A 12,340-nucleotide genomic window follows, 5' to 3' on the forward strand; every position below is an offset into this window, starting at 1 on the left:
AGAGATGGGGTTTCACCGTGTTAGCCAGGATGGTCTTGATCTCCTGACCTGGTGATCTGCCTGCCTCGGCCTCCCAAAGTGCTGGGATTAGAGGCATGAGCCACCGTGCCCAGCTATTTTCAGATTTTCTATAGTGAAAACAGTAATAAGGAAAAAGACAGAACAAGTTATTTTTTAAATTAAGAAAATGGAGCCAGGCACGGTGGCTCAAGCCTGTAATCTCAGCACTTTGGGAGGCCGAGACGGGCGGATCACGAGGTCAGGAGATCGAGACCATCCTGGCCAACACGGTGAAACCCCATCTCTACTGAAAAAACAAACAAACAAAATACAAAAAATTAGCCGGGCGCAGTGGTGGGTGCCTGTAGTCCCAGCTACTCAGGAGGCTGAGGCAGGAGAATGGCGTAAACTCGGGAGGCAGAGCTTGCAGTGAGCTGAGATCCGGCCACTGCACTCCAGCCTGGGCAACAGAGCGAGACTCTGTCTCAAAAAAAAAAAAAAAAAGAAAAAGAAAATGGAACAGATTGTGTTTCTGTGGAAAAAGACTAGAGTGAAAGTTCTCATAGATGCCTCAAGGAATTTGTCCATTTGTGTCACTGATACTTCCTTAGCATTTAGCAATATTGGCTAGTCAATCAAACACTAAGAGTAAAAGTAAAACAGTATTGACACCTTTTTGTCATTTCAGTCTTATTTCTGTTAGAACAAGGGTGGTCATTTTTCTGGTTTTGAACGTACCTGCTGATAAACTACCTCTGAGTTCCTAAGAACTGTTTGGGGCAATTAGTCACACTTTGACTGCTTTTGAATTAACGAGTTGTTTTCTTACACCCAGGGTTTTCCACGCAGACTGTAGCTGCTGTGGGAAACAGGAGGCAGTGGGATGGAGGAGCGCCTCAGGCTCTGCTGCAGATGATGGCAGTGGCCGACATCACCTCCACCTGCCCCACGGGGCCTGAGGGTGAGTCTGTGCTTAGTGTCAGTCGTCAGGAAGGAAAGACCAAGGATCCGTACAGCCCGGTGCTCATCCTGATGTGATAGTCTACTTCTCAGTACAACCCCTATAGATCTTGTATCAGACACTTTCAAATATGTAGTTTTGATATCTCCCTACTCCTAAAGAGACTTGCCTGCTAATTATCCTGGACAGACGACCACTCTAGACATGCACATATAAAGGAGGAAAAATCCAGGATGCCACCTTCCTCGGAGTGAGGGAAAATGCATGAGGAAGGGCAGCTGACTTGATTTACCTTCCAAGGCCAGCTCAACAACTTTTTTTGCGATTTCATAGGGTCATTTTTTTTTCTACCAGTAAAATTAGAATGAAAAGAGTAGCTATCTCTACAAGATTTAGAGAGTTAATAGTTCAAAGACACATATAAATTGCTTTGAAGCCAATGTGCTATTTAAATGTTAGAAGTGTTTAGGATATGATGATGTTTTCTACCTAAATTCCTTCATTTACATTTGAACCTCTCACATAGCCTTTCCTTAGAAGAGGATCATAGCAGGCTGGGTGTGGTGGCTCACGCCTGCAATCCCAGAACTTTGGGAGGCTGAGGTGGGCAGATCATGAGGTCAGGAGTTCAAGATCAGCCTAGTCAACATGGTGAAACCCCATCTCTACTGAAAATAGAAAAATTAGCCGGGCGTGATGGCACACACCTGTAATCCCAGCTACTCGGGAGGCTGAGGCAGGAGAATTGCTTGAACCTGGGAGGCGGAGGTTGCTGTGAGCCAAGATCGTGCTACTGCACTCCAGCACTCCAGCCTGGCTGACAGAGTGAGACTCTGTCTCCAAAGAAAAAAAAAAAAAAAGGGCCATAACAGCCTCCAACCTCTGGATGCTATCTTCACAGGTGGTAAAGCTTTTTATTGGCCGGGCGTGGTGGCTCAAGCCTGTAATCCCAGCACTTTGGGAGGCCGAGACGGGCGGATCACGAGGTCAGGAGATCGAGACCATCCTGGCTAATACGGTGAAACCCCGTCTCTATTAAAAAATACAAAATCTAGCCGGGCGAGGTGGCGGGCGCCTGTAGTCCCAGCTACTCGGGAGGCTGAGGCAGGAGAATGTCGTAAACCCAGGAGGCGGAGCTTGCAGTGAGCTGAGATCTGGCCACTGCACTCCAGCCTGGGTGACAGAGCGAGACTCCGTCTCAAAAAAAAAAAAAGATTTTTATTACTGGTTTCCTATGTTCTTGATAACATGGGCTGAAAGGGAGCTAAAATTTGTACATGTGCTGTAAGTTGAAATATGTAAGTATATCACTGAAATGAGCACTTATGTGTATAAATTGAGTTTTCCCTCAATTGTCTTATTAAGTTATAAATCAATTTAAAATAGGCAAATAGAATAAAAATTTTATCACACCGAAAAAGCCAGTTTACAAAGCAATGACTCTTCCCCCCATCAGCTATGTGACAAGAAGTCACTAAACTTTTCTATATCTCGGCTTCTTTATTAGTAAAATGAGAGGTGGGATTAGGTTACCTCCAAGGTTTTAACATTCTGTGATCTTATACAAATGCAAGTGAAGAAGCATTTTTATTTTTAATAACACTTTCCTCTTCAGATGGCCAAGTTACTATGATCGAAGGCATTCCAGAAAACAGGAAACAGTGGCGGCAGGAAGCTCCAGGAACTTTAATGAGTGTTTTGGCAGCAGCACATCTAATGAGTAGCTCATTTTCTGCCGATGAAGGAGAATTTGGTATGTAGTTTATTTTTAACAACATAACCAGTCCCCAGGGGAATTTTGTCAAGATTTGCAAATGCCGAAAGGGGATTAAAAATACCTTCAGCTGGGAGAGAGAATTGGGAGGGTGTCTAGCCTTTTCAGAAGCTGATTTGCTTTGTCCAATCCTATTCCAAATGCTACTAACAAAAGACATGAGCTTTCTAGGAGAGTGGTGTAATTTTCTTTAATGCAATCAGCTGACAACTGGTGAAAAGTTTAAATAGGGCTAGTGGCTTTGCAGCTGATGATCTAGTATTGTTTTGCTCTACCTGACTCAGTTTATTTCTGACAGCTATTCAGTGGACTATCCCATGGACAATAAAAATACATCATAATATCATTTGTTTTTTCCTCCAATTTTTAGCAAGATTCTGCTTTTGTTTACTTTAAGGCAGGAGTCCCCAACCCTCAGGCCTCAGACCAGTGCCAGTCTGTGGCCTGTTAGGAACCAGGCCACACAGCAGGAAGTGAGTGGCAGGCAGGTGAGCATTACTGCCTGAGCTCTGCCTCCTGTCAGATCAGCAGCTGCATTCAGTTCTTATAGGTGCTTGAACTCTATTGTGAACTGTGCATGTGAGAGATCTATGCTGTGTGCTCCTTATGAGAATCTAATGCCTGATGATCTGAGGTATCCGAAACCACCCCTTCCCTGCCCCATCAAAAAATTGTCTTCCATGAAACTGGTCACTGGTGCCAAAAAGGCTGGGAACTGCTGCTTTAAGGGAAGCCAACCATCATTTTTTAAAATTTGAGGGGCCTGGATGTAATGGCTCACACCTATAATTCCAGGACTTTGGGAGGCTGAGGCAGGAGGATCTCTTGAGGCTAGGAGTTGGAGGATGCTGTGAACTATGATCACTGCTCTTCAGCCTGGCTGACAGAGCAAGAACTTGTCTCTAAAAATAAAGTTTGAGGGAAACCACATCATAATGAGGGTTTGGTCTTATATTAGGTATTCAAGTGTGAAATGCTACAAGAAAAGCTACTGCAGGCAAGCAGGGATCCCAGGAGCATCTCCACGAGTGTGAGGTCTGGGACCTGGTATTGTGGTGAAGTGGGGTTGAGCAACAAGTAGAAAAACTAAGGTACTAGATACTCTTGGAGGCTGATAAATGTTTACAGAGTTAGGCGAGGCATGGTGGCTCACGCCTATAATTCCAGCACTTTGGGAGGCCGAGGCGGGCAGATCACCTGAGGTCAGGAGTTCAAGACCAGCCTGGCCAACGTGGTGAAACCCCGTCTCTACTAAAATACAAAATTAGCTGGGCATGGTGGCAGGTGCCTGTAATCCCAGCTACTTGGGAGGTTGAGGCAGGAGAAATGCTTGAACCTGGGAGGCAGAAGTTGCAGTGAGCCAAGATCGGCCATTGCACTTCAGCCTGGGGGACAAGAGTGAGATTTCATCTCAAAAAAAAAAAAAGTTTACAAAGCTAATTACCACTACAAAACAAAGTAATTTTAACTGTCAGTTGAGTCCCAACAATTAATGAATACACATTTTATAATAGTTTGAAAGAGGCTTTCTAATGGAATTTTTTTATGTGGAACAGGACATTTTACTAACACATCTAAATATCTTTGTTTCTCTGAAGTACGAAGCCAACAGTTTAAGATTATAAACTCATAATTAGTCATTAATGTCTCAGCATTATATGTTATTTGGAGATGATCTAGATAGTTAATGAATACCTATGATTTAACTTAGCTTAGCAAAACTCGAGGAGAAAAAGTTACCAAAAGGATTTGAAAAACCTTTTTTAAGTAAACACATTATAAAATCTAATTATTATTAAAACTTCTACCTGTCCAGGCTCATGCCTGTAATCCCAGCCCTTTGGGAGGCTGAGGCAGGAGGATCACTTGAGCCCAGGAGTTCGAGGCTGCCGTGAGCCATGATCATGCCACTGCACTCCAGTTAGTGTGACAGAGTGAGACTCCAACTCTAAACAAACAAACAAAAACCTCTTATTTCGTTACATTTATTTATTCCTTCTTAACAACTATGTTTGGAAATTTTCAGAAAACATTGGACAAAGCTAGCCATCATCTTATTTCTTTATTAATCATTTCTACAGTTTGTGAATGTTAGGCAGTCACCACCAAAGCAAAAGCCCTAAGGTTAATACATGGATGTTTTGCTGATCAAATTACACTGCTGCTTTCATTAAACCAATAAAGTAGTCTTATTTACCAAAAATTTACCCAATTTATAATAATTAAAAGGCATTTGAGTTCATTTCTACTTTTCTGATACAATATTTCATTTAAGCACCTCCTTTTTCTTTAAGCCAATTAACTATAGCTCTTTCATATATTTTGGTAGTGAAATATCAACCAAACACAGGTTCAGCTGCCCTCCGCTTGCAAAATTGAATAACAAGGACAAGGTGCAGTAGAAGGAAAGTGCCTTTATTTTTCAGTGCTAGCAGTGGGGAGATGGTTCAGGCTCCTGCCTTAATTGGTTTTAAGAATTATCAGGCGAAATGCTAGGGCTTAAGAAGGGGAAGTTTGGTATGGAGGGCATGTGGGGCGAGATGGTGCAAGTCTACGAGACTTGTTCCAATGACTCAAGTTATTGCCCCATCTGGTGAATGGGCTGGTACCATCTCAGGCTTGTCTGGGCTGTAAATTAGCTGCGGCCTTGTAATCTCCTGGTGGGGTAGAATTTCATAGGCATCTGGATTGTCTCAAGATTCAGTCTCTGGAACTTCTAAGCAAACATAATTAGATAAGCCAGCAATGCAAGGGAGTGCTTGGTGGAAAGAAAGTCAAGATTATTATTTCATTACTAAAAAGTTAATACAGAGGGCTGCAGGAGGAAAAAAATTAAAAATAGGGCACACAGTTACAAAATCACATACTCATGATACATATAAACATACACGCAGAAACAGATTTTATAGCTTCATAAGGCTTTCATTTGCCAGTTTTCAAATAATTTTTCCTCCAACTTTATTTTTTATTTTATTTTTTCTGAGACAGAGTCTCACTTTGTCATCCAGGTTGGAGTTTTGGCTCACTGCACCCTCTACCTGCCAGGTTCAAGCAATTTTCCTGCCTCAGCCTCTGGAGCAGCTGGGATTATAGTCGTGTGCCACTACACCCAGCTAATTTTTGTATTTTTAGTACACACTTTCACCATGTTGGCCAGGCTGGTTTTGAACTCCTGACCTCAAGTGATCCACCTGCCTCAGCCTCCCAAAGTGCTGGGATTACAGGCATGAGCCACCGCACCTGGCCTTAGCCACCACGTCCTTTGGACTATCAGTCTCTTGATTACCTGTTCCATTGCCCTAAACAATTGTTAGCAAGCCAACCCTCAATTTGTACTTCTGAAAGGATGACTTTTAAGGGCACAGAACTTAAATCTAAACACTATTATTTGCTGACAAAAAAGGCACAGTCAAGGTTTAGTCAAGATAAGATTGCCAAGAAAGGTGTCTGGAACAAAGGTAAGATTTGTTATGTGAACTTTAAACCAATGCCTTTTCCATCTTAAAATTTCTGGTGGCTTGGGGTAGGGGAGGCCTTACAAATGAAGATTTCCTTTATAGATATAATTTTTTTTTTTTTTACAAAGAGTTTTAAAACAGGGCCTAATATTTAATAAGTGAAAAGCAGGCAAAACTGGAAGGCAGTGCACCTAAATCTTTCAAAATCAAGGATCTCACTTCTATATTGAATCCTGGGTCCCCCACAAAGAGGGAAACACCAGGAGACTGTGCTCCTTCCTGCAAATACATTCCCCTGAGGCTGGTGGGTAACCTAATGCCAGTCAAGCTACTCTGTGAGCAGCCCGTCCCCAACAGGAGTCTTATACTTTGGTGGTGAGTGTTCCCATAACCTCCAGGTGTTCAAACCTGTCTTTTAATCTAAATGCACACAGAAGTAAGTAGCCCCATCCAGTAATAACCATTCACTGTGTGTACCCAGAATATCTGAGATAGGTCTCAATCAATTTAGAAAGTTTATTTTGCCAAAGTTACAGATGCATCCATGGCACAGCCTCAGGAGGTCCTGATGACATGTATCCAGGGTGGTCAGGGTACAGTTTGCTTTTAGCGAGACATGAGACATCAATTACTACGTGTAAATTGTACATTGGTTTGGTCCAGAAAAGAGGGGCAATTGAAGCAAGGTGGGGGCGGGGTGGGGGGAGGGCTTCCAGGTCATAGGTAGATAAGAGACAAAAGTTTGCATTCTTTTGAGTCCTTGATCAGCCTGTCACTGAATACACAATTTAGTCTGGCTCAGTGAATCTGCATCAGAACAGTTTTAGGGTAAAGATCCTGAGGCCTACAAGGAACTTCCTTGTGGGCAAATTGTGAGGGAGGTATGTAGCTTTATCATGATTGTATGTAGCTTTATCATGATTGTAGCTATCTCAATTAGGAATGAGATCAGAGGCAAGTTTGCCTGACGTAGTCTTTAACTTTTCTCTTGCCTTAGTGATAAATCGGTCCCGAGATTTATTTTCCTTTCACAACTGCAGCCGCTGTCAGCCACTTCCAAAAACTACAGCTTTTATCAGTGACTTGTCAGCCATTGCACACACAAAAATCAATTCTCTCTCACAGAACAATGTAATCTCTGGTACCCCAAAGTCAGATTGATCAAGTAACTTACTGCAAAAGACAGTAGAGCTTTAGATCTGAGAGGAACCTGCCCGTGACTCTTTGTACTCCACTAGGAAAACAGACCAACCTAAGGAGGGATGAGTGGCACCTTTTCTGCATTCCTTGGGGGATCTTAGAGTCATTAGAAGTCTCCTGCGGATTCCTCCACGTGTTATTGGAAATGGCAAAAGGAAGGAGGAGCCAGAAGTGGAAGGAAATAGTAGAACAAGTTGTACAGGAGTCAATTTGGGGAGGTTTTTAAGGTACCTAAACGGCCAATGAGAAGTTGTACATTTTCTCAGTAGAAGTCATGCCAAAAGATAGGAAGCAACTGAAAAGAAATTTCTGGAAACAGCATCCAAAAGAAGAAAAAGCAGAAAAGGCCTTTAAAAAATGTTTATAGCCTAAATATTAAACTTTTAATTAACCTGCCTTCTGACCACAGAGTTCAAAAAAAAAAAAAAAAAAAAAGCCTCTGTCTTATAATTATTTGTGATATGATTAAAAAACGAACACTAGGGCCAGGCACGGTGACACACCTCTGTAATCCCAGCACTTTGGGAGGCCGAGGCGGGCGGATCAGGAGGTCAGGAGTTCGAGACCAGCCTGACCAATATGGTAAAACTCCATCTCTACTAAAAATATAAAAATTAGCCGGGCGTAGTGGCACATGCTTGTAATCCCAGCTACTCAGGAGGCTGAGGCAGGAGAATCGCTTGAACCTGGGAGACAGAGGTTGCAGTGAGCCGAGATTGCGCCACTGCGCTCCATTCTGGGTGACAGAGCGAGACTCCATCTCTCAAAAAAAAAAAAAAAAAAAGCAACCCAACCAACCAAACAAATAAAAACAAAACTTTCCAAATCTCTTACTGGATTTCAACCAGGACAAAAATAAAATAGGTGTCCCATTCAGTTTGTCTAGTTCTGAAACTAGCTCATTTTTTTCCCCGATTGTGCACACAGAATGAATTAATTTAGACATTTGAAAGGATCTCATTTTGGCTACTGCTGCTTTTGACCATCCTGGGTTAGGTGAGTTCTGTTTCCTAGATATTTACAAGAGGACACCCCATAAATGTTATACATAAGTCCAGCTGGTGTTTTACCAACTGGAATTGGTCACAAATGAAAAACCAACCCACAATCTCAAACAATAGAAAACAGCTGCAATCTTAAAAGCACGCAATGTAAAAAGAGACCACTGGTGCCACACTGCCAATCCTTTGATTCAAACTTTCTCTCTTGAGGCAGAGATGAAAAACCTTGACCCCAACCTTCTGCTGTGAAATAGAGGAAGAAAAAAGGCAATTTTCTGCAGAGCTCTTTATCCGAATTTCCTGCCCAAAGACGAGACCAAAGCCCTCACTAAGAGAGAATTTGAAAAGTATCCAAAATAAAGTTTAGGCTTTCAACCAGAGTAGGAGGGCTGAATTCAGGAGAACTCACCTGAAGCACCTGATAGGACTTTTTATTTTTTAAAAAATTTTGTGGGTACATAGTAGGTGTATATATTTATGGGGTACATGGGACGTTTTATACAGGCATGCAATATGAAATAAGCACATCATGAAGAATGAGGAATCTATCCCTCAAGAATTTATCCATTGAGTTGCAGACAATCCAGTTGTACTCTTTAAGTTACTTTAAAATATACAGTTAAGTTTTAATTGACTATAGTCACCCTTTTGTGATAGCAAATAGTAGGTCTAATTTATTCTATTTTGTACCCATTAACCATCCTTACCTCTCCCCTATTCCCCCACTACTCTTTCCAGCCTCTGGTAACTATTCTACTCTCTATGTCATGAGGTCAATTGTTTTGATTTTTAGGTGCCACAAATAAGTGGGAACATGTGATGTAAGTCTTTCTGTGCCTGGCTTATTTCACTTAATACAGTGATCTCCAGTTCCATCCATGTTGTTGCAAATGACTGGATCTCATTCTTTTTTATGGCCGAATAGAACTCCACTGTGTATATGCAACACATTTTCTTTATCCATTCATCTGTTGATGGACACTTAGGTTGCTTTAAAATCTTAGCTATTATAAACAGTGCTGCAACAAACATAGGAGTGCAGCTATCTCTTTGATATACTGCTTTCCTTTCTTTTGAGTATATAGCCATCAGTGGGACTGCTGAATCATATGGTAGCTCTATTTTTAGTTTGTTTGGGAACCTCCAAACTGTTCTCCATAGTAGTTATACTAATTTACATTCCTATGCATAGTGTACAAGGGTTTTGATATGGTTTGGATCTGTGTCCTGTCCCCATCCAAATTTCATGTTGAAATGTAATCTCCAATGCTGGAGGTGGGATCTGGTGGGAGGTGATTGGATCATGGGAGTGGTTTCTCATGGTTTAGCACCATCTCCCTAGTGCTGTTCTCATGATAAAGTTCTCATGAGATCTGGTTGTTTAAAAGTATGTGGCATCCCCCACCCCCTTCCTTTTGTTCTGGTCATGTAAGACATGCCTGTTTCCCCTTTTTCTTCTGCCATGATTGTAAGTTTCTGGAGGCCTCCCCAGAAGCTGAGCAGATGGCCAGCATCATGCTTTCTGTACAGCCTGTGGAACTGAGAGTCAATGAAACCTATTTTCTCTTTAAAATACCCAGCTTTAGCAGTTTGAAATTGGACTAATACAGAAAATTGGTACTGAGAATGGGGCATTGCTATAAAGATACCTGGAAATAAGGGAGGAGACCACCCCTCATATTGTCTTATGCCCAATTTCTGCCTCCAAAGAAAGAAAAAGTAAAAACTAAAAGGCAGAAATGAAATCCACAGGCAGACAGCCTGGCACTGCACCCTGGGCCTGGTAGTTAAAGATCGACCCCTGACCTAATTGGTTCTGTTATCTATAGATTACAGACATTGTATAGAAATGCACTGTGAAAATCCCTATCTTGTTTTGTTCTGATCTAATTACTGGTGTATGCAGCCCCCAGTCATGTACCCTCTGCTTGCTCAATCAATCATGACCCTCTCACATGCACCCCCTTAGAGTTGTGAGCCCTTAAAAGGGACAGCAATTGCTCACTCGTGGAGCTCAGCTCTTGAGACAGAAGTCTTGCCGATGCCCCTGGCCGAATAAACCCCTTCCTTCTTTAACTGGGTGTCTGAGGAGTTTTGTCTGCCGCTCGTCCTGATACAGAAATGTGGAAGCAGCTTTGGAACTGGGTAACAGGTGGAGGTTGGAACAGTTTGGAGGGCTCAGAAGAATAGAGGAAGATGAGGGAAAGTTTGGAACTTCCTAGAGACTTGTTAAATGGTGACCAAAACATTGATGGGGTTATGGACAATGAAGTCCAGGCTGAGGAGGTCTCAGATGGAAATAAGGAACTTACTGGGAACTGGAGTAAAGATCACTTTTATTATGCTTTAGCAAAGAGGTTGGACAGTGCCCTTTCCCTAGGGATTTGTGGAACTGTTAAATTGAGAGAGATGATTTAGGGTATCTGGTGGAAGAAATTTCTAAGCAGCAAAGTGTTCAAGATGTGACCTGGCTGCTTCTAACAGCCTATGCTCTTATGTGTGAGCAAAGAAATGATCTGAAACTGGAATTTATATTTAAAAGGGAAGCAGAGGCTGGGCGTGGTGGCTTATGCCTGTAATCCCAGCACTTTGGGAGGCCAGGGCGGCCCGATCACCAGGAGTTCGAGACCAGCCTGGCCCACATGGCGAAACCCTGTCTCTAATAAAAAGACAAAAATTACCTGGGCATGGTGGTGTGCACCTGTACTTTCAGCTACTTGGGAGGCTGAGGTGGGAGGATCGCTTGAACCTGAGAGGTAGAGGTTGCAGTGAGCCAAGATTGCGCCACTGCACTTCAGCCTGGGCAATGGAGTGAGACTCCGTTTCAAAAAAAAAAATGTAGAGGGTAAATTTGTGTTATCTGTTTTTTATCATGTGATGAATACATATTTGGTCTCTGTTTCTTTTTCCTAGGATACAGCTCCTAAAGCCCTTAGAATCCTTGAAGTAGGGTGTCTTTTGCAGGCCAATGGGATGACTGGTGGTTGGGGGCCCCTTGACAGTTTCAGGATGGGGGCTGGTTATCAGAAAGACCAAGGCAGGATTAAGATTGGAACTTTCAGCCTCTTTCCCCCTATCTCCAGGGGGACAGAGGGGCTGGAGACTGAGTTCAATCACCAATGGCCAATGATTTGACCAACCACTCCCAGGTAATGAAACTTCTATAAAAACCCCTATATGGCAAAGTTTGGAGAGCTTCTGGGTTGGTGTGCACATCATGTGGTGGGAAGGTGGTGTACCACAAACTCCACAGGGACAGAAGCCCCTGTGCTTTGGACCCTTTGCCCAATGTACTTTTCCATCTGGCTTTTCATTTGTATTTTTAATAATAAACCAGTGATAGTATTTTCCAGGGTTCTGTAAACCATCCTAGTAGACTGTTAACCTGAGGAGGAGTTGTGGAAATCCCTGACCATGTAGCCAGTGCAGACAGAAGTGTGGGTAACTTGGAGACTTGCTACTTGAGACTGGCCTCTGAAGTGAGAGCAGTCTTCTGAGACTGATCCCTTCTTTAACCTTTAACCCTTGGAGTTCTGGGTAGTTAGTGCTGGAATTGAATTGAATTGTAGGACACCCAGTTGGTGTCAGAGAATTGGTTGATGTGGGTGAAGCAGCACTGTTGTCTAGGGTAAATACCCGAGATTCATTGTCTCATGGCCATGGAAAACTAGGACGTGGACAGACCCCACAGTGAGGTTAAAAGCAGAAGTTTACTAGGTGAAAGTGTGGCAGGATGAGCCACGGACAAAACCCCTCAGACACCGAGATAGTGAAGGGAGTGGCTTTAATCAGCTGGGAGCATCAGCAGGCTAGCGTCTTAATATCTGAGCTCTTCAGGTGCTCAACTTCTGTCCCTTTTAAGGGCTCACAACTCTAAGGGGGTCCACGTGAGAGGGTCGTGATCGATTGAGCAAGCCAGGGGTACATGACAGGGGCTGCAAGCACC

The 12,340-nt window shown here is 42.9% G+C and overlaps 1 protein-coding gene across 1 annotated transcript in view; it reads left to right on the plus strand.

Moving 5' to 3' along the window:
• LOC108519338 (serine/threonine-protein kinase Nek5) overlaps positions 1-1,038 on the plus strand; it is a 70,212-nt gene extending 69,174 nt beyond the window's left edge. Inside the window, exon 21 of the mRNA XM_017858266.1 lies at positions 836-1,038. Within this exon, the coding sequence (XP_017713755.1) occupies positions 836-1,038 (203 nt within the window). The remainder of the gene's footprint in view (positions 1-835) is intronic.
• The last annotated feature ends 11,302 nt before the right edge of the window (positions 1,039-12,340 follow it).

The sequence above is a fragment of the Rhinopithecus bieti genome, unplaced genomic scaffold, assembly GCF_001698545.2.
Source record: "Rhinopithecus bieti isolate Rb0 unplaced genomic scaffold, ASM169854v2 scaffold_48477, whole genome shotgun sequence".
Taxonomy (NCBI): domain Eukaryota; kingdom Metazoa; phylum Chordata; class Mammalia; order Primates; family Cercopithecidae; genus Rhinopithecus; species Rhinopithecus bieti.